The following is a 26549-nucleotide window of genomic DNA, read 5'->3' on the forward strand; positions in this document are numbered from 1 at the left end:
TATTTAATCGTGAGCGTTTAATTTATAGTCAGTCCTCCTCTACCATGTCAAAGACATCAGCAGTGTGGCAGCATTTTACAAAAATAGATAATGGAAAAAAAGTTGAATGCAAAGTTTGCAAGCAACAGTTTGCATATCACAGCTCAACTACAAACATGGCATATCACCTAAAAACGGTAAGCTAGCTTGTCTGCGTTAGGTTGCCCCATCTCTTTTGAGTAGGTTATATGAACATATCAGAATTGGCATATTCTAATGTTTTAGTCTAATAATCGTTTTATAACTGCAGGCGCACCCGCCCGCAACTACGGTAGCATCCCCCAGGGTTATCCGCGAAGCTGAGCTCCTATGTTCAGCCTCGCTCTGTGCAAGGACATGCACAGAGCTGCTGAAATGATAGTGTCTGTCAGTTATAATAACATATGACAAAAACAATTGTCTTATTGTATATTATTGTATAGTATTATGTTGCATATTCCTCAACAGTTCTTGTGCTGATATCACTAGTTGACATAGTTCTCGGAAATCATAGGCTATGATATTGCGCAGGTGCACGTGATGCAACGCTGTCAGAGCTGACAGACAGACAGACTCAAGTGTGTCGTTTCAGTAAAAAACGATTTAATATACTGCAAATAGCCTACTAGTTTTTTATGTTTATTTATAATTCATTTAGGCGGACAAGGCTACCAAGTACTGTGCAGCTAATTAATCTAACGCTTTTTTTTTTTTTTTACTTTATTTTCTTTTAAGGTAAAATCTTAAATGAGTAACTACTGCTGTCAGATAAATGTAGAGGAGTACAAAGTATAAAATAGCATTAATACTTAAGTACTACAAGTACACCACTTAAGAAATTACAAAGTAAGACGATAATGGATAACAAAATGTATTTATTTTGTGAGGTAAGTGGCTAAACACACACACACACACAAACACACACACACACACACTCTAAAGCTCACACGAGAAAAATGGGAAATACCGCTGACAAAGTTTTTAATTGACTGTGACCCAAAGTGTTGTATTTCTTATAGGGCTGTCAGCGTTAACACGTTAATCGTGATGCGATTAAGGGCCAACACGATGCGATTAATTTTTTTTTAATCGCATTAATCGCATGCCGGCATTTATTAATTTATTTTACACTTCACTCGGCTTTGCGTCGTTCCTAACAGGCTACTATTTTGACCCTTTGCAGCACCGTTACTTATCATCAAGCTGCCACTTGCTCATAACACATCCTGCTACTGCAGGCTGTAGGCATGATGGAGAAAAACTCCCAGACAGCTTGTAGACAAGTCGAAAGCCATATGCACATTGTGTAAAGCCGAATTAAAATATCACAGAAGCACGTCAAGCTTGAGCTACCACCTACGGAGCTAAGCATAGTAGCACAGTTAACGTGATGCTACCCGCTAGCATGCTACCCACTCAGGCAAAGCACTATTTTGGAGAGTGCTACTTCACGACCTGTGGATGAAACCAAATCCCAAAAAATGACTACAGCTCTTGCGAAATGGGTGGCAACTAACTGCAAACCTGTCAGCATCGTAGAGGACTCGGGTCTTAAGACGTACTATGGTTGGCATGTTCTAACCTGTCTCATTGCCGTCGAGGGGGACAGTAGTTTTCATGGATACACAGCCTGTATGACACGGAGAAAGCAGCCCAACTGGAACTGCTGCAAGGTGCTGCAAACGCTGTCTCATTAACCGGTGATCACTGAACGTCAGTGAGTAATCAACATTATTTAGGAGTTACTAAACACTATATTGACTCTAGTAAGGATAGGGATTTTTAGTTTTTTAGTTAGGTACTTGGAGGAATTGTGCAATAATGACAGATTCACACATTTTTCTTTTGTTTACAGTAAATAAATAATTACAAATCTTAAAATCAAGTTCATAAAGTAACTTTCTTTGCATTCATTTGATTCCCAATCAAGATACACTGGTAAAAATTGCTTTCGATTGTTAATATGTACTTAAAAACTGTTCTGAAATGCAAAATAATAGAATTTTAATCATGTGATAAAACATGCGATTAAAAAAGATTAATCGTTTGACAGCCCTAATTTCTTATCATCATAAACTGTTCCTTTTTCTTGCTGATCATTTCCTTAAAAAACAAGTTAATCTGCTGTAAGATGTCTTAAAATGATCTCTCTAACAGCACTTGAACCATTCATACAAAGAAAGAACCTGTTCAACAGGCATGTTTTCATTCCATAAGAATTACAATGTACACTGAGCAAAAAGAGTCAGTGTGGAGAAACTTGTGGTTTTATCTTGTGTAGTCCCAGACAGGTTACCATGTCCCAGGTTAGAGTTCCTCTCCACCATGACTTGAATAACTGTTCCATGTAAAAGTTAACAGAAAAAAATACTTACTTAAATATCACTTAAGGATGATGAAATAGGGGAGTTCATGATACCACCAGGGGGCCTCCTCTGTTGTTTTTGTGAACTTATGCTTCATTCACTGGAATAGCAAACTCTCAGATTTTCCAATGAATTGTAATGTGATTGACATAACAGCAAGGCCAACAGTAATTTCATGATTGCCCAGTAGGTGTACATCATTTTTAAAACAACTCAAAAAATGTCCCAATACGATTTTTTCAACTGGTTTACAATACAGATCAACTCAGGCCAAGAAGTGTGACTGCAACTCATTTTCATGTACTGTATGACACAGAGGAGTGGCTGATGGTTGGTATTTCACACTCACCCACTCAATCTGTTCTCAAGAACTGATCTGTCCCCACGCACTGATTTTTTGTATCAAAATACACTTGACGCAACTTAATAATTTCAAAAACAGTTCTTTATTTCAGAGTTGCTTAATAAAGATATGACATTTCAATGTTTTAAAAAAAAACGTAAAGTTTTGCTTATTTTACAATATGTACAGATTCTTAATACAAAGTCACTTGTACAATGTTGCCAATGTAGTAAACATCTGGCTTTGTTTATCACTCATAAATCTCATGGCAGACTTTCTGGCAGCAAAAATTGTCTGTGTCAGCTGATGCTTTTGGAAATTGAACAGGACAAACATCTGGTGGCAACACCAGTGTTAGCAAAGAGCCAAATTAAACTGGCTCTTCTCTTTGAAAATCTATAGTCCATTTATTCGACATTGAAAATTCACGAGTTTTCACAACGTTGATTGAAGGCAGTAGGGTTTCAGCAACAGCTGTATGGAAATCCAGTCAAATTAGCACAAAGAAGCAAAGTTACAGCAGTCACGTACAACAAACTTACATCAGAGTTTACACGTGTTGGGGAGTAACATATGTGAAAACGTTACATAAAACTTTATGTGGCTCCAGAGGTGCTACGCAGTCTGATCAATTGCCTCATATGATGTCACTTGAGTCAGCATCGGTTGGGGCTGAAGACTACAGTTACTACAAGAGTTAGAAAAAAGTGAGTTTCCCAGAACTCTGTAGCACGCTTCTCGTCACTGCCTGAGGCCAGAAGCTCGAGGCTACATTAGCCTCTAGTAGCAACACACCCAAATCTCTGCCCGAACTGTCGGCAGTCAAGTTGCGTGTAATAATGTGTGTTATTGTGGGTAATAATGTAAGTGGCAGGTTGTGACAGTGAAGAATTTATGCATCGATTTTGATGCTTTTTTAAAAACTGTCCATCGGGAGTCTGACAATATTATAGGAGTGCAATGCTAAATCAGTGGAGTACTCTTAACATGAACTTTAATGTATGCTGTAATTCAGTGACCATAATTTCACTAAATTCTGAAAAGAACAATAAAAACACGTCATCTAAATGGAAAGACGATTCTAATCATCACCAGTCATCACCACCAATATCATCGCAGTATAGGTCATATATCCTGCCCCCTCCATGTCAGCAGATGGGACATGGGCCAAACTAAAAAATCAAAGTGCATGTCAAATAAATTGTTCCCAAATATGGCTTCTTTCATTTTAGATAGTTCTTATCACACCTTTTGTTCAAGTGTTTAATTTTTCAGATAAGTTTGGTTTATATTAGTTATTTAATGCTATAAAAAGCGGGATGAAATGTCATGATTGACAGCTGTGATTAAATTAGTCAGGATGGTTTAATGGGCGGGACTTCAATACCACGGCTTCACCGCCGGAGCGAACACAGAGGATTGAAGTACTGCTTCCTTCCGTGGACAAAGATGACCAAAACATCAATTCATGAACATTTCTCCACTAAAATCAGTTGATGGTTCTCTGGTTCTAAAATTCTTCCCCGGGAATTCGCAAATTCTAAATCGGTTACAGCATAATTCCATAAAACACATCATTAAATAACTAATATATTTAAAAGAAATTCCATGATTACATAAAAGAACAAATTTGGTGCAGTGAGCACTACAGCTGTGAATTGAGATCAATGAACAGGCTCCAAGAACAGCATGTAGTTAGAAAAGGCCCTCTGTACTACTATTGGAGGGCCTTCTACTATCTCCTACTTTACAGTTTAAAAACTCTCAATAACATTACCGTAGTAATTACAATAACTGGCAACTTTTGGTAAAAAACATATAAAAGGGTATAAAGTACAACAAGTGGGAGGGGTGGTACATTAAATCTCTAATGCTGAAGGAAACAAACTACAACAATATCTTTGAGGTTCACATTGGAGAAGCAAAAATAGAAGAACAAGACGCCTCCCTACCCTCAAATTTATCTTTTTCCAGCAGAGTGGACACAAACAGTCAATCAGACGCCACACGAGAAGAAGAGGAGCTTCGGCTCTCTGGCCCTCACAACACAGCCTGGTCCTTCCACACATGTTCCCGTGGTTGCATCTCAGTGTCGGGTTCCATGTGCTTTCTCCTGTAGAACTTCACCGCCACGAAGATACAGAGGAGGATCAGGATTACAGCACAGCTGCCTCCAACTGCCACTGCCAAGATGCTGATCTCAGAGAGGGAAACTAGAAGCAACAAGACCCAAAATCAGTGATAACAGTGGGAGAAAGCTGAGTGCTGCCTGTGGGAAGTTGCAGAGAACAAAATAGAGATACCATAAGAATACAAAATAAGTAATTAAACACACTGTCCTTCACATCATACTGTGGGTATTCAAAGTGCTCTTGAGCCAGACACTGACTGAACCACTACCTGTTCCAGGGAAGATCCTGACCTCTGATCTCCCTGTGGAAAGGCCTGAGTAATACAGCGGGAACTACCACATTCAAAATACATGTTGAAAACATTGATGGTAATGACTGAAAAGCAAAAAAAAAGATAAAGGCTCCTCCAACATTTCAGACTTTTCTTTCACAGAGGTACATTTGATGTTGATAAAATGTGACAGACATTTCTTCGAAACGTGCAGTGCTACCAGTCTGACCTTTGTTGACGACTCTGAGGAAGATCTCTCCATTGCTGCCGTGCACATCTGGACGGTTGCGCACCTGGCAGATGTAGGTGCCATTAAAGGTCGGAGGCACATCGAGCAGGGTGATGGAAACGTCCCGTCTCATAATATCTCCCGACCACACCGCGTGCCCTTTAAAACGCCCCTGCATGGGAGGGTATGGTACGTCCTGGTAGTAAAACACCTGACACAGACACACACACAATCAAGCAACATTGCAAAGAGTGTAGAAGTCCCAACAAATTAGCAAGCATGAGAAAAGCTACTGGCTCTTATCTTCTGCTTTTGACATGCGCAGAGCAAGACATTTTTTCTGATTGTTTCAGAGAGCTGTTAAAAGAGGACAAATATATAGAGTGACTATTGGTGACGAGAATGGAGATGAGAAAATAAAACAAATATGTTATTTATCTGAAAATGTGAGACTTGTACACTTTTACTACCCTATAAAAATCAGGAGTGGATTTAATAAATAATAACATTAATATATAATAAAACACATTCAAAGCATTTTCATAAAACCACAGTTACTACACACCGACTCATCCGATCCTGAATTCATGGGTCGGAAGTTCCAGGACACTGTGACGGACTGAATCGACACTGGGTGAGTGGAAGTGAAAGTACACTTCAGTTTCACATCTGTCCCATTGACTGTTTCCACTTCTTTCGGAGTATAAATATCTATTCCACTGACACGTCGCACCCCTGTAACAAAGACAAGCAAGCGAGAATCAACACTCATCATTACCTTAACCTTACGCTGACCTTACACACCGTTGTTGCACACAAACCTCCATTACCTGACTCATTCATAGAACACAAGTTATAGTAAAGTGCCATCCAAACAAGAGAAGAGCTGTTTGCACCAAACATATACTCACGTCCTGTCACTTTCAACTGCTTTTATATTTTAAGCAAACTTAACATATGCAAATATTTGTATGCACATTAAAAGATTTAACAACTAAGACATAAACTGAGCAATTTTCACAGACATTTGACTAACAGAAATGGAATAATGTGTCTCTGAACAAAGGGGGGGGGGGTCAAAATCAAAAGTAGCCCTCAGTATCTGGTGTGGCCACCAGCTCCATTAAGTACAGCAGTGCATCTCCTCCTCATGTACTGCACCAGACTGGCCAGTTCTTGCGGTTGTTTTTGCCATCCTGTACCTGTCCCGCAGGTGTGATATTCGGACGTACCGATCCTATGCAGGTGTTGTTACACGTGGTCTGCCACTGCAAGGACGATCAGCTGTGCTTCCTGTCTCTCTGTAGCGCTGTCTTAGGCGTCTCACAGTAGGGACATTGCAATGTATTGCCCTGGCCACATCTGCTGTCCTCGTGCCTCCTTGCACCATGCCTAAGGCACGTTGACGCAGATTAGCAGGGACCCTGGGCGTCTTTCTTTTGGTGTTTTTCAGAGTCAGTAGAAAAGTCTCTTTACTTTCCTAATTTTCTTATAACTGTGACCTTAATTGCCTACCGCCCTTAAGCTGTTATTGTCTTTTCGACCATTCAACAGGTGCACGTTCATTAATTGTTTATGGTTCATTGAACAAGCATGGAAAACATTGTTTAAACCCTTTACAATGAAGATCTCTAAAGTTATTTTGATTTTTACAAAAGTATCTTTAAAATACAGTGTCCTGAAAAAGGGGCGTTTCTTTTTTTGCTGAGTTAGTTATCACTGCTTATTTAACATAGAAACGTCCTTGACAGTTGAGAGCAAAGGGACAGAGTAAGCCTCAGATATCTGGTGTTCATTGTTTGTAGCTAGAAACTGTGAGTCAATTTCTTGTGTTAATAACTGCCCACAATCTATTCTACAGCCACTGCTTGAGATTGCAAGATCTGGTTTTCTACTTCTCTACTAGACTTCAGTGCTTCAGAACAGCAAACAAGAGAGCAAGTAATCCAAATAATATAGTAGCTACTATGCCTACTATGGGTTAATGATTGAATGTCTGTACAAGGTCAGATAGGTACTGCCTTTACAGATGCCTTAAAAACACAACTAATATATTTTCTGGAGGAAAAAAAAGTTAAGTTAAAGTTTGTTATTCAACATCTGTTCAATAATACATCTTAGTGACCCCCAAATAAAACATTTTTTCATCATGTTTTACTTGAAACAAAGTATACTGGCAATTGTCCACTTCCTTCTAGGGGTCCAGTAAAGTTAAATATTTTAGCTAAATCTGCATCACACTTTCAGCCACAGTGATGCAGATTTAGCTCAGACCTGCGGACTCTTCCTGGGGATTAAAGCATTACTTCTAATAAATTGCAGAGAAGAAGAAGCCAAGAATGTTCTGTAATCCTGGACAGGTAGGGATGAAAGAAAACGGATGACTGTAAAAGAAGATTAAACTTAACAGGATGAAAGTATTTGGAAGGACATGGTCAGTGTCTCTGTATTGTGAAGCTACAGGGACTTGTCATAAAGCAACTCTGTAGGTGATATCCAATTGAATGATAAAAAAGAGGGAATATATATATATATATATATATATATATATATATATATATATTTATATATATTAATAAAATACTTAACAAATCAAAAAGATCTATCCATCACTAAGATCTACTTACTGATATTGGACAACAAATAGTGGATGAAATAAACTTACAAATACAAAATAAAAATCAATTTAGTAGCACCCCAATTAACTTCAGGTGTAAGCCAATGAGAGATCCTCTTTGTCCATTTTGAATGGGTTTCTTTGCCTTATTCATGAGAACTTGTTTAGCTCCAACATTATCCCTTCCTCTAACCAATGTCTTTACACCAGGATAAACCAGAGCAATGCTTTTTGACTTTGTTTACATGTGCATCGCCAGCCAGAAAAATAGATTAGAATGTGTTGGTGTATTTTACCAAACTGGGAGACAAAGAACAAATGCTACATTTTAAATGAATTAAGACCAAGACTGGCAGCAATATGCAACATCTGCTTGCAAACCATACAGTTAATTTACATGGGTGTTGTGTTTGTGATTAATTTCGAGCCAACAATGGCTTATGAAAGCGTTCCAACCTTATCCGAGGCATTGCAGGTGAATGCTGCCAGTAAAAACAGCTAGGGCTGAGCAATATATCGATATTATATCAACATCAATATATGAGGCTAGACATCAACTTAAATTTTGGATACCCTAATATCGTAATATGACACATTGTTGTCATGGTTTTAAAGGCTGTATTACAGTGATGTATTTTTTTGACATTACTAGACTTTTCTAGCTGTTCTCTTATTTTTCATATTATTTGAATTATATTCACATTACTGATGATTATTTATCAAAAATCTCATTGTTTAAATAATTTGTGAAAGCACCAATAGTCAACCCTACAATATCGCCGCAATATTGACATTGATGTATTTGGTCAAAAATATTGTGATATTTGATTTTCTCCAAATCGCCCAGCTGTAAAAACAGGCCTGTGCTACTTAGAAGGTACGCTACAGTTTAGTTTCAGTTATTCCATATTATCCCCCTAACTGGAAAGAGCCTGGGAACATAGGAATTATTACTTTTGTAATAATGTCCCGTCTCATAATATCTGTTATCTAGCTGTTCCGTTGTGACGGCATGAGAGTGCTTATCAGTCAGCCTGAAATGTAACTATGATCAGAGATCTACAGGAGCACTCTCATGTTAGATGGTTTACGACTTACTCACTTCTACTACAAGTTTACAAGTCTATCATTTCTGCCATAGACTCATCTGCAATTCCAGCAAAATGAGAGCCACCATTCAAACATGTAAACAGTCATCACCACAGAACACCAAGCCAGCTGTTCCCAAGCTTGCTTGTCCAAACAGCTCCTTCTTATTCAAAACTTGCAGGATATTTGAGAAAAACTCAATTTGATGTAAACACCACAGAAAGAGTTCTTATCAAAGCCAACATATGTCTCTATGTTCTCTTTGCTAAACGTCTTCCAGCTTTTGCCAAATATGAATGCCTTCATGTTTTTATTAAACTGCAGAGTTTGGGATTAATTCAGCAGCAATCGTACATTTAAATTGCGATCATCAAATATCTATAGTCAAGTGAGCATGGTGCTTTTGGTGTTCAATCTGTAGATGACCAGTTATTATGAGTAGATTATATATTGTAAATAAAATACATATAGGTGTATCACAAGGAGTTGTAACACAATGGTTTAAAGACAAACCTATATAATTATGTATGCATATTTAAGGGAATAACAATCCAATATAAGAAAATAATCCATGGCCTCAAAAACTGCAATATAGTAATCAACACCTGTGACACAAAGCCAGACCTACATTGTGTATGTGAACAATTAAGGTGACATTACATGATAGGCCTACATTTGACGGTAAGATTACTACTCAGTAGGCTGTTTTTACCTGTAGGTTTTAGTCTACTTACTGGTAAAAGTAACCACCGGTCTGCTAAACAAGCTCCCTACAGACTTCTTAATGTCCTGAAGTAATAGGCTACGCTGGTCATAATTAAGGCTACTAACTCCAAAAAGCACTCTTAAACTTGGTTTTTGCCTGAGGAAGACATAAAGCAGCCCACTCTATCCAGGAAGTTGTTCAAACTCACCTGGCACCACGAATCCTCCCAGGAGAAGCAGAGGCCATATCCGATACACAGGATAAAACATTGATACTGCCTTAACTCCGGCCGGTTAATTGCTCTGTTAAAGTCCCTTCATGTACATTTATTAAACGGGTTCATGAACGCAAATGTCGCCAGACTCTTGGAGTAAAAAAGAGCCTTTTTTTGTGAATCTTCTCTTCGGTGGTGAAAATGTGAGTCACCCTTGTACCCACCTGATGGGCGGTGTTTACTACCTCGCCTCTTGCATAACCTGACAGGCTCCCTACGCAACCTGCCCCTAAACACCAGGCCTGTTTCGGTTCGGCTGTTATCGGCCCACGAAGCTTCGAAGTGTGGATTTAAACAGGCCCATCCAGTGTGTTTTTTAAATAACTCTGGGCTTATATCTACGGGTTAAGGTACATTTTGAAATATTAAGTTAATTTTCTTCTGACTGGTGCCATCTCGTGGACACAGTATCGTATCACAAACAAAACCAGTTACTCATTCAAGCACAAATGTGTTGAATCAAAGCGCTGTGGGCAATCGTCGAAAATGTGTCTAAAAATGTGTAGCCTACATATTGTATGATAGCAATAGTGTTTGCCTGTAGCTTATGCAAAGCAGAAGAAAAGTATTTCAAGGTTTAAATGTGTCAATGTTTGTGTCACTGAAATACATTGATGTCTGAAAGCTTGGCCATTTCATTTTGTTATTTTTCTCAGTTACCACATCACTGCATATGACATATCTCTGTACATTTTTAATTAATTATTATTTACTTAGATCTCCAAGACAAATAAAAAATATAATATGTTGATTGGAAAACATTATTTGTATGTGATACAGTTTTTTTCACAAGAAAGTTCAATTACCTTGTTACATTTTTTAAATGAAATTGCATTGTTCATCTCATTAAAATAGCCTAGCCTACTATTAACATGCAAATATTTTACATTTCAACATTTTCTGCTGGACACAAGATGTCTCTTAGAACTGAAACGCTGAAATAAAAAAATAGTTCAGTGCATAATGCATAATGAAGGGTCAAGCAAGCATGCAACCTGTTGTAGTGCTCTTGAGCATGACACAGATCAACTGTTTCACGGGTCACAACACAGAGTATGTTACAACAAAGAACATAAGGATGGTAAGACTGGACACAACACAAGGCTAAATGGAGTTTAAAAAAAGGAGATCACACAGATTTTCATACCGACAGAATATTTATTTAGAAGTAGGCCTAAAAGTGAATAAGTCTGTCAGGCTTATAGTCGCTGTTGTACATGAGGACAAGTAGATCTTGCATTTATAACTCAATATTGTACCAAGGCCTTGTTTCTAGTTCTAATACAGTAGGTCTCATAATAATACTTGGATCTGGAAATTTGAGTTACTATATACAATCAAACAACACCCTTCACCAGTCATTTCTACAACAAAGCCATGGGTCTAAACCTGCAAATGAAAAAAGAGAAGGAGGAAAAGTTAAGGAACAATAGCTTGTGTAATATGTTTTAACATATTTTATATTGTGGCAGTCAATTCACGCTCTCTGCCTCACAGAAACCAAAGATGAAAAATCTTTAAAAAATCTAAAAGTTTATCCTAAAGAAATTGCTGAGAATGGCCAAATAAAACTGGTACTCCACACTGACACATGGTTTTCTGAACATCAAAGTATATAAAAATAGCCTACTTGCAGTTTGGTTGATTACTCTGAGGACAACCTCTCCATTTCTGATGTGTATGTCTGCAGAGCTGCAGTGACCAACACAAATGTAACTCACATTGCACATTGTATCCTTTGGTTTTGTATAAACGGAAGTTTTCTGAATCAAATAGCTTTTCAGTAGCTAAGCTCTTTTGTTGATCAAGTAGTGTGATAGCGTCCACAAAAGCTACATTTTCCCGAGCATTTCTGAAGCTCAAGTGCAGCCGCCGCGGACCTTTTTGGTAGATGCTCAATTGGATCTGCTAGACGTGTCGACGTCAAAGGACGTGCCTCGTGGCCCGCCTTATTCTGCCTCTGATTGGCTTACCCTGGTATTCTTACCCTAACCAATTCCCACTCCCAATGCCCTAACTACGTCATCTATCTAACAACCTTTTTGCTGCTGAAATTTACATTATAGAGGTTGTAAGGCATTGTAAAGTCCGGATGGCTTTCTTATTTGTCAGTCCTTTTAAAGTTTCAAAATATAATTTCATGTCATTTTTAAATTGGTGAATATTCATTTACATTTATGGATGTAAAATTTTCCAAATAAAATTGATTCAAAATGAAAACATGGCATTTATCCAAATCATTTCCTTTATAGTAAAAAATGCTACCGGCTGTCTTGGTCCATTCGAGCGAATGGGGAGTGACCATAGACAGTATATAAACTGGACCAACAGATCCCGTTGCTCTGGACGGAGACCAGTGAAGGCGATTGGAAGCACTTTTACGGTGAGCGCTGAGCGTTACTGCGCAGCCTCCAACTGAGAGAGACGACGTAAATGTGACGTGAGCAACCTGTCTGAAAGTTGTAAGTCTTCTGGTAGCTGTGCCAAGAGAAATCTCAATCATTCCCAGTCTTGCAGAGACGGAGAGCGTAGGTATATGTAAGGAGATAACATGGGCACAGGCTAATTATTGTTAACTAAAATGCTAGTTAACATTAGTAATTAAACTTAAACAGCTAATGTAAGTCGAAACTGCCTGCGAGCTTCTCCTGTACTATACGGTAATTCCTCTACTATGCGACAGTAAGTCGCAGGGTTATGACACAATCGTTAGCCTATTTTTACAAAAACGTCTGCTACGGAGCCATAACGTGAGATACAAGGTAATGGAGCCTTTTATACATTGTCGTGTTTCTTAAGAAATAAACAATGGACAAATAGAGTCTTTAAACGCTTCAGATGTAAAGTTATTCGCTGTCAAAGTGACGTCAAAATGAATGGCAGTCAATGGAATGCTAACGGGGGCTGAGCGCTAGGTAGCATCAAAATGGCGCCATAGGAGGTACGATTTCCAGACGTTCACTTACCCCCTTGGGAGTGACTGAGGGAAAGAAAAATGGCTGATTAGGATGTGGGCCGCCTTCCCGCAGGCTGCAGCGAGATGCACTTGACCAAATCTGGCAAATTTGCATAATGTAATGTAATGAACAATTCCGCTTCCAACCTGTAGGGAGACCGAAGCGGGAAAAGTGCCTTAGTGTTGCTTTAAATAAAACAGTTTAGGATTACCAAAGAATTTCTAATAAGGGGCTGTGACATGATGGATTTAAAAAAAAAAACACTTTCCAAGTAGTTTGCCTAACACCATAAGCATTATGACAACGTGATTAACATGCTATGTTTGTTTATAAACAAACAAACTAATGAATCCGCTATGTCTGACAACAATTTACTGCTGCACTATGAAGGACATCACATTTCTGTAATGATGGGAGGGGGGAACGATGCACGTTGTGTTTGTGTACTAGAAAGGTCATGTTTTTTTTGTGGTGACAAGATGATATGACAGTCTCAAAGAAAACTATAACTGCGCCGCCAATATGGAAACATTTCAAATTTCAAGTTGACGAATCAGGTGAGCTGAAAAAGACGAGGGCGAAGTGTAAACACTGTAGGAAAACAGGCATGGCTTAGAGGTGCATTACTGTCACCAAGTGGACTAGAGTTTCTATGCTCTCATTTTGGGCTCTCTAATCATTATGGGCTCGCTGCCGAGTCAGGTGCGTCACCTACCCCTATGTAACTTTTGCTAGAAAAGAGCAGACATCTCCATATTATCTCAGGTTGTTAATTGTGACCTGGTTAAGACAGAAAATAACACACATGAGGACAGGACAGACCCACTGCATGTTAGAGGAGGGGATACACATTATATCAGGTTAAAAAACAGCCTGATATAATGTGTATGCCCTCTGTAACTATTGCTAGAAAACAGCAGACATCTCCATATTATCTCAGGTTGTTCACTGTGACCTGGTAAAGACAGCAAACAACACACATGAGGACAGGACAGACCCTTTGCATGTTAGGGGAGGAGATACACATTATATCAGGTGAAAAACAGCCTGCTATAATGTGTATGCCCCTCTGTAACTATTACTAGAAAAAAGCAAACATCTCCGTATCATCTCAGGTTGTTTATTGTGACCTGGTAAAGCCCCCTAAGGTTAGGGTTAAAGCTGACTCTGTATGTCAGAATGGAACTCAACAGTCTGGGGTGGAGTCTTATGCGGATCTGGTTCAATTTTTAATTCAAATATATACTGAGCAACAAATAACCACGTTCACATCTTTTTAGCATATACAACTGTTATAATATTGTTCATAAAATGTAGAGTAGATATGATCTGTAATTTAAGGGTGTTGATCAGAAGATGACTCATTTCTTTTGTTTGTATTTTAAAACATAACCGACATTATTCCATTAAAATGTCAACACCTAGAAATCCTGTGTTTTCTACAATAAAGGAATGCAGCATTTGATTTAACGTGACCATGATGCATTGCGATCAGCTGACACAGCCATTGACGTATAGCGGGCTCGGATCAGAGATGGGCATGGAGACAAGATGAGCCCCGAGTGGAAGTGAGAGATTTTAGTCATACAGCAAAGATGTCGGCAGTGCTGTACGTTGTCTAAACTAAAAGATACCGTCCCACTCATACGTATTTTTCTCCATAACTGGTGGTCCAAATCCTACTGAAATGATCTCAAATAACGGAGAATAATTTCATTGTTTAGGAATCCGAAGTAAAATGCTGTACAGTTTGTCGCATTTCAAACCAACCATCCACCCATGATTCATTGCGGGACTAGTTGTTTAGGGGTTTTTTTGCCCTGTGGTTGACTTCTCAGGAAAGAGCACCTAGAATATCTGTGTGTCGACCTTACTAACCTGCATCAATTACACAAGATATAAGCGTTTGCTTTGGGCTACAGACGGTTAGCTTATGGCATTGAGAAGTTTGTGAATGTATGCAACCAGTGAGGAATGGCTACCCGACAGGCGAATCTCAGGGAAAAATATCCCCTCTCGCTTGCCAGACCCAGACCTATCTCCACAGCGCTGCGGAGTAGCTAGGCAATCTCTGGGTAGCTCACTGCAGTGCCCTCCAACGGTGTTACAGTTAATGGTAGCAGATCGGCGATCACCTCCTAAAGACTCTCTGTAGTTTGCCTTCTTGACACACCTTTTGTTGTCTCGTCGTCTAGCTAGAGTCGGCTAACGGTTGCTAGTGAGCATCACCCGCTTCGACTACCCGCCAGCGGCGAAGTAAAGTTGGGGCAAAATAGTTACTCTGAAGCCGAGGGAGCCGAGAAGTGACGGCCGACACCGTGCCAGGTAGTTGGTCTTGTCAATTAAGAAAAAAAATAATTACTGAAAATGTTCATGTTAACTACGGGCGTGTCAAACGTTAGCTAGTATCAGAGATGCAGCCATAACAGCCACCAGTTATTAACAGGCTAGCTAACAAGCTAACGTCAGATGAACAGTAACCCAACGCTAGCGGGTGTAATGCGATATGCTCTGTGATCCATAAGCACCCTCACTGAAAGCGAAAGTAGCATCTATCCGTATTAGGCCAGTCTGTCTGTCGCTGAAACGTTAAGCTGCTGCATCACATCAATGGTTTCTGCTAACTGGTGCTGATGCTGTCCTCTTTATACCGTAGGACCAACCAAAACAAGATGAACCACTCTTTTCATGAGAAGCGCCATGTCTCTATCTAGCCAGCTAGTTCGTGATATATCCTATTTATGTGTGAATACGTGGTGGTGTCTCCTGTAGGATGAGTGGTGATGACTTGAACCCAGCTGCTGTGGCTCGGCCAGTAGAGGATGTACAAGGAGATGACCGTTGGATGTCACAGGTTGGTGTATTTGATTGTTAGTGTAGGAAACATTCACTCTTTATCCCCATATATCGTTTATGTTCATCATGTATAAATGCATATTTTTACATAATTTCTCTTATTCCTGGGCTTTTTCATGAAATTAGTTACATATCAGGTTTGGATGGAATATTTAGTGGTATAGTTTCTAAATTCTGCATGCTTTATGTTAGGTGTCTCTATATTAAGCTATCAGTGCTCATACAATAACAGACACATCCTACCGTGACTGTTTGACTCTGCCCACTCTAATATCACACATAATAAACGTTAAGCGCCGTTAGTGTCGTGTAGAGTAAGTCACTCATGTATGCTCAAGTTATTGAAATGTAAATCCCCCCACTTTCTTAGAATGCATGACTTTATTCTTCATGCTTTATTTGTTCATCTGCCCCTAATTATGACACATGTTATGAGGCAGCAACTACCATTGATGTTCATGATTGTGCTGTGATCCAGAGGCTAGATCTGCACAATAGCATGAGAAACTGTGATGATATTCTCAATAATAGTGTGGGGTAAAGGTTCATGTAAATGGTAATCAATATATTAGTTAGGGGTTGTGATCTGACAAAAAAAAACCATGTGCTCATAAATTGTAACTATTCCCAAGACTAGTATTTCTTTCAGAGCACCACTTTAGCCAGCTTGTGTAGTGGCACCTCCTGGGGTCTATGCAAGGTTAATCCTCAAAAGCTAATAGGGCTGAGACAGTCTGCTTTCATCTGACTCTGAAGGCTAACAAGTATTATCCTGATTTAAAATACTCAACATAACACAAAGCCGTTAAATCAGACTCAAATGCCTAATATGTAAATGATTAAATCGTGTTTTCTGTAATTGAAATATACATTTTCTTTCATTTTATCTATCCTATCTTTCACATTTATGAACTACATCACAAGCTCTGTTGTGACAAGCCTTTTTCTTTTTTTTACAGCACACAAGATTTGTGCAGGAGTGTAAGGATGCTGAACCAGATGTGCTTTTTGTGGGGGACTCTATGGTACAGCTAATGCGGCAGTTTGAGGTGAGACAAGATGTTTATCTTTGTAAACCTGGTCATATGACTGCTCACATGGCACTAGTTTTTTTTTTCTTTTTTCCAAAATCTCAATATTTTCACAAATGACTCTACTCTAGATAAACAGTGTCAATGTACATACACATATCATTGTAATGCATCCTGTTACTGGTCGGCGTGCTTTGCTAAGCTCAGCTTCAGTAAGTTATTTGAAGTTAGTCACCAGAGTCAGAAATTCTCATATGAAATGCAGATTTCTGGTTTCCTGTCCACAGGTCTGGAGGGAGTTATTCTCTCCTCTTCATGCACTCAACTTTGGAATTGCAGGGGACACCACCTGTAATGTGCTGTGGAGGCTGCAGAATGGAGAGCTGGAGAACATCTGTCCCAAGGTGAGAAGAGTCTGCTAAGATCTTCAGAGAAAGACAGTTTATGGCAAACTATTTGTATTTACCTCTCAAATATACACCTCTACATATCTCAGGTGCAGAACAAACTCTTGCATGGACATTTTACTTCTGTTTTCCACAAAACACCATGTGCACATACTTTTCTGCCTGTCTGACACACAGAGACCTTGCACGTTAGAGGATGGATACCCGACCCGACGGGCCAGGCCGGGTTCGGACAGCTATTTAGAAATGATGTTCGGGTCGGGCTCAGTCACATCAGCGCGATAAGGCATTGAACATTTTAAATTTAAAACAGCTTATTATTGGGCCTTTTGTGCTTGTTGCCCGTGTGTGCTGATGCGCTCATCTGTTGACATTTCCGAATGCCTTCCTACAGTTGCTTAATAAAAGCGGGCTTTCCACACAAACAAATGTGTATTAGTATGTGAAAAAAAATTGGATTTTTAACTGTGTCGGGCTCGGGTCGGCCTCGGGTCTGCCTCGGACATAAATATCTTAATGCCTGTCAGGCTCGGGTCGGGTTCGGTTACTGCTCTGTCGGACGGGCCGGGCTCGGACAGAAAAATGCGGCATGTAGGGGAGAGCTACATGCCAGACTTTTGCAAGAGGGACAAACAGTGTACATGTAATCACCTCATCTTGTTGGATGTAGCAGATGGTCTGATGGGCATGTCCACGGTTTGTCAGAGAGCAAAGTTTGTGCAGAACAGCTTTTGTAACCCCTAGCAGCCATGTTGTTAAGTTGCAGTGTGCATTTGGAAAACATTGTTGCGGCAACAGTCTGTTGTATCATCCTAACTGTGCTTATTGGCTGGCTAATGATATAGACATTGGGAACAGCTTGCATTGCCCACCCATTATCCATATATCAGTCCATGGGAACTCATTTTCACAAGACGTTGCTTAGTTATTACTGTATACCATGCTTTAATCACTCTTCTGGAGATTAAAATGAGGTCAGTGAAAGTAAACAAAGCGTCCGTCTGTGGTCTTTTCCAGGTGGTGGTGTTGTGGGTAGGAACCAACAATTATGAACACACAGCAGAGCAAGTTGCAGGAGGAATTCTTGCAATTGCGCAGCTGCTCACCTCCCGCCTCCCCAAGGCAAAGATAGTTGTACTGGTAAGTAGTTAGTTGAATCTCTTGTCTTTTGTTGCACCTAGTTTGGTATGTTGTCATTTGACATTTAGTTTTCCATGTGGTCTTATTTTCTCTCTGCAGTTGTCACATTGAAACAAAGGATATTTTTCTATTTGAACTTTGGTTCAGTATTTGGTATATATTTAGCATTGTAACTAAGAACGAGTGAAACACTGACATGTTTGTGTCTGTCAACCTTTAATGTGATGAACATCGCAGGATATATAAAAAAAAAAAAAAAAAACATACTTGATGTGCAAACCAGTTGATGTTGGTCGTCTTAACAAGTCACAGCTTTCAAATGTGTTATTTCTTCTCTCCGTTAAGGTACATGCAGGTACCAGTCAAATGAACAAGCAGCTGAATTGTCTTCCATAAATAAGAAATGTAGTGTATGTATATCAAGTATTGAGTGTCTGTTTATCAGGTGGTTCAGCGGGCCTTGCAGACTATCCTTGCCCCAATTGGAAATGCTAATAATAGGCCAGTTTTAACCAACTAAAATCTAAAATATGAACGTTTAACCCTCAACACATGGACCTTAATAAATGAGAAATGTTTGTGGCCCTCAGGGTTTGTTGCCTCGAGGGGAGCGACCCAACCCTCTGAGGGAGAAGAACATGGCGGTTAACGGGTACCTGCGCTCCTGGCTGCCTCGTCTGGGCCGCGCGCAACTCCTAGATGTCAGCGGGGATTTTGTTCACTCGGATGGAGCCATCAGCCTACAGGACATGTTTGACTTCCTCCATCTGACGGCGACAGGCTACCGCACCATGGCGAAGCCCCTCAGTGACCTGCTGCTTCAGATACTGGAGGAAACGCCAGAGGAGAGACAGGTGTCGCCTGTTTGAGGGACGTGGCCTAGCAGCACATTTATCCAGAGGTATGTCTCACCCGCTGCTGTGGGAGACGGGGGAGACATGTCCCTGGTATCTAGAGGAGGAAGGGCTCTCTCATAGGGGGAATAGGCACCCTGATGTGAGTGGGCCCAGGAGGGCTGTGGGATCACATTCATGAGCGGAGGGTTGGGTGTGGAGAGGTGCTAAAGAGGGAGAGAGACCTCACTACAGATGTAGACACTGTGATTGCAGTAGTAACCTATATTGCAAAATGATTTACCAAGGTTACTGAGATCATGTGGTACTTATTCATTTTGGCCTGTGGAGAAAATGAGTGTTTCCCTCTCACCTGTGCCACGGAGACGTGATACAAATATAAAAAAGTCCAGTGCACAACATACTCACAGTAGGCAGAACATTATCCAAAATGTTGTAATGCTATGAGTCTGACCAGTATGCTGCAGAGCAGTGGTTCCCAACCTAGGGGTCAAGGTGTTGCAAGATCATTTAAGGGAAAATATGGAAAAACATATGTTTTTTTTCTTGCAAAACACTAAATACTTTCACCTCTTCAGGCCAAATAGAAATAATCTGAGAAGTTAAAATCACTCTTTGGTGTGGCTTTGTTTCCTTTAAAGGTCCACTAGTCAAAAAGGTTAGGAACCACTGCTACAGAGGGGCTACTGCTGAGATGTACACTATTTTGAGTTTTGTCTGTCCAGTTCTTTATTTGTAAATACTGAGCATAACAAGGAGCACTTAGTCTGCTAAATGTTCACTTTTGATCTTGTGTGTAATAACCAATTAGATGTCTTTTGAAACTGTTAATATAAAATAGATCAGTGTATATCCGGAGAGTTGGCTACTTTTCCACAGACTACACATACAGCTGATCGCTACTTCATTTCTGTGTCACCTAAAAACATCACTGAACTAAATGTTCAACTCTTAACCTGATTTCGGTGTTTACTGCATGCATGTTTTAAGACGAGCCTCAGCTGTGGTGTAGAGAGTCGACCAACGCTTCTCTATTAAATCAGTGAATATCAAGTCAAAATCATGTGTTCATAATTATTTATTAGTGACGTGAGGCTGTTGAATCTACTTGTCTGATAATCTACATAGGTATTCCAAACACCGCCAACTCTGCTTATGTGCAAAGCTTCTATCACCCGGCAAGTGTATTTACATTTTACTTTTAGAATTACATTTCACCATTTTGGTCCAGATAAATCTACTGTGACATTTGATTTTAATGTCGAGTAGGTTACACAATGTTTTTTATTGCTGGACGAAGACCTGCCAGCTTTTTAAATTGTGCTCCTAATGGCTAACTTCTTAACTGTGTCCTCGGTATCTGTTAAAGGATATTTTTGAAAAGAAATTTCAATATTGTGTGTGCATTGTTTTTTTAGTAGCTTTGCAGTGCAATAGTGCACTTGGTTTTATTTATTTTTTACAACAAAGTACAGTTGAAATAATCCGGTGGGTGTCACATCAGCTCCAGTCCTCCTGCTTTCACATCACATTCTTAATCACAACATGGCTTTTCTGTGTCTGTATCCCACACTAATACATACAAATATTCACAGTCTGACACTTTGACTAGCACAGGCTCCCTCTCCCTCCTAAATACATGGATATATAGTATTTTCTCTTCGAAGCACCTCTTTATCTCTCTCCCTGTTGTATTTGTTGTCGACTCTCACCCAGCCCTGCCACCCTGGGCCCTGACATCTCTACATGGTGTAGTAACTGAATATTTTTTAGGAATGAAAAGTACTAGCTACACGAATAAGCTACCTAACACAGCTCTGCTTAATATTGTCACGCTAAATGCTAAAAAGCAATCACAGGTCATGCAAAAGAAAAAACATTCATCTGTGAGTTCTACTGTAGCTGTTTCTTCATGGCTAGGTTCTGTTTGAATTGTGGCTGAGAGACTCAAGCATTAAATTATCCAGCATTGCTGCTGTCTTAACCCTTGTGTTGACTTCGGGTCACATCGACCCATTTAAAAATGTTGTTTTATATCAGAAAATATGGGACGTAGAAATAAGCACTGAAAAAGTGTAGAAGAAAAATTAAAAACTTTAAAACGTTGGAAAAAGCAAAAACAAACTGTGAAAAAAGGCGTCAAAAAGTTTTTTTTCAAGGTTGAAAGGAAGACAACACAAGGGTTAAGCTCTGCTCATTTGCCTGCTGTGTTAAATATAGTGTATGTTTGTGTGCCTTAAGTGTTCATGGGAATGGCTGTGTACAGTATGTCTGGTCCTGGATTGTGTAAGTTGGAAGTATGAGTGTCTAGAAATGGCCCCAGTTGTATATAAGACATGTGAAGCTTGAGGAAATGATGTTTGAAGGGGTTTCAGGTTGTGTTTGGTGCCATACAGCATTTGCACTGTTTTGGCTCGTTGTGACATTATTGAGATAAAGCATTCCAATAAAAAAAAACACAACAAAAAACAAGGATTTTATGTGTTGGGAGTGATCTTTTCTATTTTTGGTCATTATCCGAAGCTGTCACTTGTGATTAGTGATGGTTTTTGAATTAGAAAGAAAAGGATATGATACACAAATCTCAGTTGTGGTTCTGAAATGAGAAAGTGTGATTTGCAGCACTGTTTGTTACATGCTCACCAGCAGAGGGAACCATTTCATCAGACAACTAGATTGAGAATGACACTAACAAGGCCCACTGTTTGTTCCACGCCTCCTCTCTTTCAGCCTGAGTTCCTTATTGCCTAATTAATTTGCTTTCACCAAGTTTATCTCTATTGGAATAATTCACGAACAGCCCTCAGAGATGATGTAGACTTCTGTTAAAACGTCGTCATTAAACATGTAGTTGGCGTGCTGCATGCTGGAATGCATGTGATTGTTGGCAAGTTGTAAAATACCTAGTTAATAAACCATTTGCTCACTTTTGATATTGCTCTCATTGATTTTAACTGTGACCCAAAACTGTCCCAGTGTAGCTAAAATAGTCCACCTGGAGGCTCGTACTGCAGATTGTCGACTCTGAGTGGGAAGTTTGAAACACACTGAACTCAGCCCAAAAGGAAACAACATAAAGTAATTGTCTGGTATGCGGGATTCACATTATGAGTTAATGTGTCTGACAACAGGAATGCTTGAGGAATTAAAGCTGGAGTTGTGATGCTGTAAAAATAAAGGAAGGTAAAATAAAGAAAGGGAAAATAAAAATAGACACTTTGTCCACAGCTTGTACATGTATCTGAATCATATATGTTTAGACTGCCAGTGATCCAAATCTAAATATGCACTTAATGTTTTTAAAAGTCTTAAAACTGGCCATGGTGACTATAGATAAATATTTGTCTGCTACGTCTATCAACACACAGTTTGAATGGGAAATGATAACTTTCTTATCCCAACAGGCATTAACAGAGACTTGAGGCGGCACCGGCCAGTTAGCTACACCCTGATAAAATCTATATTTGGCCTTGTGTTTTGTTCCTGCTCTATTGACCTGTTTAAAAGTAGGCTTTAGTTCATTTTTAACCAGCTGGGCAGGCATCTGTAACGCAACTTCTCAAGGACCTGTATGAACAGAGAAGGCAAGAGGAAAACATTAAATCCCGATAAGACATGTTCTCGCCTTTCAAAACGTTACTTTATGTATGAACCTGTGGGGTCAGGGTTTGTAATATGCTGCCGAATGTGATAAATGGTGCAATGGTTACAACATGCATCTGAGACCTCTAGACCTATATGTTATATGCTGCAGACAGTAAAGGTTTCATAGTGTATCTAATAGCAGCACAGGGACTCAGCAGGGACACGGATCCTGTACGAAAATGCCTTCGCATTTGTTCCAGAGCGAAAAACAAGTTAAACTGTCCACATTATCTGAATAGCTGTACACGATGCTGGTGTACTGTTGATTTTCTTTGACTCGATGTCCTCTGTGATAATATATCCCAGAAAATCTAATTTACTTCTTTGAAAATAAGTGGCTTACCCATCTGAATTAGTCCAATTTCACTCATGGTGTTCAGTTTCTTTGATCACCATGTATGCAATATGACGCATTTTTGCATGATTTCCTTTTAGATGTCATGATTACATACATGATGAGCGATTTAAGTGCATATTTGTGCCAGTGCCATGTGCTGTGACCCTTGTGATGTCATATTTCTTGGTCAAAAGTTAAAATAAGTCCATCACATGTTTTAATTTCACAATCAGATTATAGAATTTCAAAGAAAGGAAATGAAATACAGAAGTTGGCATTAAGGAAGCAGAAGTAGTAGAAAAACTCCTGATTAAATGTTGTCCTTTTTATGCTTGGCAGCACAGCAATTATTTGACATCAGAAATCTGCATTTGCCACCAAGATGTGAGATTTTATAATTCATTATGTTTCAAATGGGCTTCTGCCTGCGTAGTAACCAGTATCAGCCAGGTGAGGGCCCTCATGAGCACAGTGCAATGCAGTAAAATAGATTCAATTTTTGATTGACAGAATTTGATTTTAGTTTTTATATAAACGGTATATAATGGAGTGAAACCTCAAGTACATTTTTATGATTGTATAAATATGAATATGACAATAAAAAATGAGAATACAAGGCACACTTTCAGGCACTCACAGTAACCTATTGCATGGAGTCATGAGTTTTGTGAATCACTGCACTCTTAATATTCAGAATAATTACATTTTTGTAAAGTTTGTCTATAATGTATTTTTTTTTTTTTTACTTGTGTCTGACAGAGGCATTTTCATAAATAATTAGCAAGAACATTATCCGGCACATGGTTTTACATGACTCCGACTCAGGATTCGTATTTCACACAAGTGAAAACAGACAGGATTCAAACTGGCATCTCTCCAGTCACAAGGCCAGGATTCGCATTTATAAAAAAGGCCACATCACTTTCACTGAGGAACTCCTCCTCGACTGCACAAAGCACTTTGCAGCTTCACTGCAGCAGATAAGGACCGTCATGAGTGGTTGATTAGTTGATAAATTGCAGCACAAAGTGAAATGAAAATGTGGGTTTTGGCAGGTTACAGAAAACCCTAAAAAAAAAATGGTTGAAAGCAAGGCAGCATTTCCTCGAGGTGAGGATTGAAGTGAATATTTAACTGCACGTTCTGAGCTTTCAGCTTAACAGCTTTGTCCTCCTCTTATGACGTTTTAATGGAGGCTTCAGAGCTCAATATTTGGGATAAAAACCAACAGTTTCAAGGGGAAACCTCTGCGTCTTGACTCAGATTACCCGCCATTTACACCAGATACTCCTGTGACCTACTCTTTTCACCCTTTTATCATTCAATGCAGCCACAGAAAGAGCTAACGACGCATACAAGTCACACCACTGCACCTTCCTCTGTGGTTCCCGGATCAACCATATTCATGCCTGTGAGTCATTCATACACACTCTTCAGTCTGCATATTAACCTCAGCCTTGTGGCACCTTTTTTATCGAATCTGATGTGACATCCACGCTTAGCCTGTCTCCAAACCTGCTGTCTCCAGCAGAGTGCTTCTCTGTTTCAGTTCCTTGTCACCGTATAGCGGAAATTAAACCTCTACGAAACCGCATTGGAAGGCAAATGAGCAGTGATTACAGTACAGTACAACCGATCTGGTGCATAATTTGCCACTGGAGCTGCCAAAAGACCAGTTTTACTTGCATTGAGGCTTGTGTAACGTTATACCTCACAGTGCATAAGAATTCCAGAGGTCTTTCTATTCTGTGACAAGGTCATCGAAATTGAGCCTAACATTGTATTTGCTGTCAATAAATGCCTGAATGGTGTTTGAATGTTGTTCATAGCTAAATACTAAGTAGAACAAGCTGCCCTATTCTAGGTCGACAACCAATCACTGTGTCTTAACCAGGCTGTTTTTCTCAGCAACAACCACAAACCTGTTTTTTTTTTTTACATTCCACAACACATCACACCTCCCCCTTTCATTTTAATTTAGTTTATGTACAAGCATTGTGACTTTTGGAAAGGGGGTTTCAGCCATAGCTTCAGGCCTTGCATCTCTTCCTGACATTTCATACAAACCATACATGTCTACAAAGAAAATTCCCTTCTCATCTATGGAAATACGGCTATTGTAAGACAAGATTAGTATTGTCAAAATGAAATGGATTTTTCTTGAGATTTGTGACACTCCGAACAATCTCTGTAATTGATCAGTCTTTGTGCTTGAAAAAGGGTGTACGAATGAGGCTATATAAGTGCAGACGATGAAGTTACTAATGCTGCCACTGGCTTTCCACCCACTAACCCTGCCAATAACAACAAATCCTCCAAATAAACAACCACACTTGTCCATGCCCTCTAGAACAACACATGGAAGCACTATCTTATGTGACGCCATTATCAGCCGTTTGTCACTTGAATGTGAACATGTCATTCTGGAGCACTTGCTGCAATGACTGATGCTGTCATTCTTCTTGGGAGGACAGTCTCACTGGTAATGTTGCGGGTTAAGCCAAAAGCACCGCTGCCAGGGCAACAGCTTTTTCCACTACATCACTCAGATGCCTTAATCAGTGTCCTTACCCAACTTTACTAGCTGTAGCATTAGTTCTAGCCTGATAATCAGACTGAAAGGTAATTTCATTTACTTGAGTCTTGAGGTCTGGACCAGGCTATTTTAGTTTATCTTGACTGGTTCAAATTTGGGCCTTAAACTACCACATTACTTTGTAGGTTGGCTAAAAAGGCCCATTATGTGCCTGCTATTGTACATACATTGGTAGAAAAATGCACTTTTCCTGTACCTGTGTTTTTAAATGTGCAACATTGTATCCTTTCTTTTGAGACACAAGTGAAAACGAATGTATAGCCTTGCTCAAGAGCACAGAGAAGAATGTGTTATATCAGCTACCCCATTCATGTTTTCACAGACAGAATTCAAACTGGCATCTCTCCAGTCACAAGGCCACTTCTTTAACCTCAAGGCTAATCATCGCCCCTGTTATGCCCCTGTATGGAAGCAACGTGCATTCCACTGCAGTGAGGCCAGCGGTGTGTTGGTGTTTCCACGCTTTCATTAAAACCTTGATGGAATGTAAGAAAAAAATAGCTCTTGTGTCAAAAAGGCCGGCGCGCCACTGCGCTGTTAAAAAATTAGCTGTAGAAATGTTTAAAACATTGAGACTGTGAGGTAAAGATAAAAAGGAGCACATAGTGAGATGTTTGTTTTAGCTTGTTTGGGGAATATTCCGGATGTGTTTTTCAGTCTCATTGATTTTAGCTGCCTACC

General features: G+C 39.6%; 2 protein-coding genes across 2 annotated transcripts; one reads left to right on the forward strand and one right to left on the reverse strand.

Annotated features, from left to right (window-relative positions):
• Positions 1-2811: 2811 nt before the first annotated feature.
• On the reverse strand, positions 2812-10316 carry mpzl2b (myelin protein zero-like 2b). Its single transcript, XM_078265710.1, has 4 exons — positions 9980-10316; positions 5925-6094; positions 5360-5570; positions 2812-4940 (listed from the first exon to the last, which is right to left on the reverse strand). Exons 1-4 carry the CDS (start codon positions 10038-10040, stop codon positions 4768-4770), a joined length of 615 nt encoding a protein of 204 aa, XP_078121836.1. The 5' UTR covers positions 10041-10316; the 3' UTR covers positions 2812-4767.
• Positions 10317-15003: 4687 nt separating this feature from the next.
• Positions 15004-21763, forward strand: pafah1b2 (platelet-activating factor acetylhydrolase 1b, catalytic subunit 2). Its single transcript, XM_078266517.1, has 6 exons — positions 15004-15327; positions 15775-15856; positions 16818-16907; positions 17177-17293; positions 18314-18436; positions 19027-21763. Exons 2-6 carry the CDS (start codon positions 15776-15778, stop codon positions 19303-19305), a joined length of 690 nt encoding a protein of 229 aa, XP_078122643.1. The 5' UTR covers positions 15004-15327; position 15775; the 3' UTR covers positions 19306-21763.
• The last annotated feature ends 4786 nt before the right edge of the window (positions 21764-26549 follow it).

The sequence above is a fragment of the Sander vitreus genome, chromosome 13, assembly GCF_031162955.1.
Source record: "Sander vitreus isolate 19-12246 chromosome 13, sanVit1, whole genome shotgun sequence".
Lineage (NCBI taxonomy): Eukaryota > Metazoa > Chordata > Actinopteri > Perciformes > Percidae > Sander > Sander vitreus.

What these genes read in the sequence shown, in the direction of transcription:
- pafah1b2 (XM_078266517.1), top strand. Translation starts at nt 15,776, where the DNA reads ATGAGTGGTGATGACTTGAACCCAGCTGCTGTGGCTCGGCCAGTAGAG. An exon ending in AGCTAATGCGGCAGTTTGAG is followed by an intron (nt 16,908 to 17,176) that starts GTGAGACAAGAT and finishes TCCTGTCCACAG; the next exon opens with GTCTGGAGGGAGTTATTCTC. An exon ending in TGGAGAACATCTGTCCCAAG is followed by an intron (nt 17,294 to 18,313) that starts GTGAGAAGAGTC and finishes GGTCTTTTCCAG; the next exon opens with GTGGTGGTGTTGTGGGTAGG.
- mpzl2b (XM_078265710.1), bottom strand. Translation starts at nt 10,040, where the DNA reads ATGTTTTATCCTGTGTATCGGATATGGCCTCTGCTTCTCCTGGGAGGA. An exon ending in GGGAGGATTCGTGGTGCCAG is followed by an intron (nt 6,095 to 9,979) that starts GTGAGTTTGAAC and finishes TCTTTGTTACAG; the next exon opens with GGGTGCGACGTGTCAGTGGA. An exon ending in CCTCAGAGTCGTCAACAAAG is followed by an intron (nt 4,941 to 5,359) that starts GTCAGACTGGTA and finishes TGTTGCTTCTAG; the next exon opens with TTTCCCTCTCTGAGATCAGC.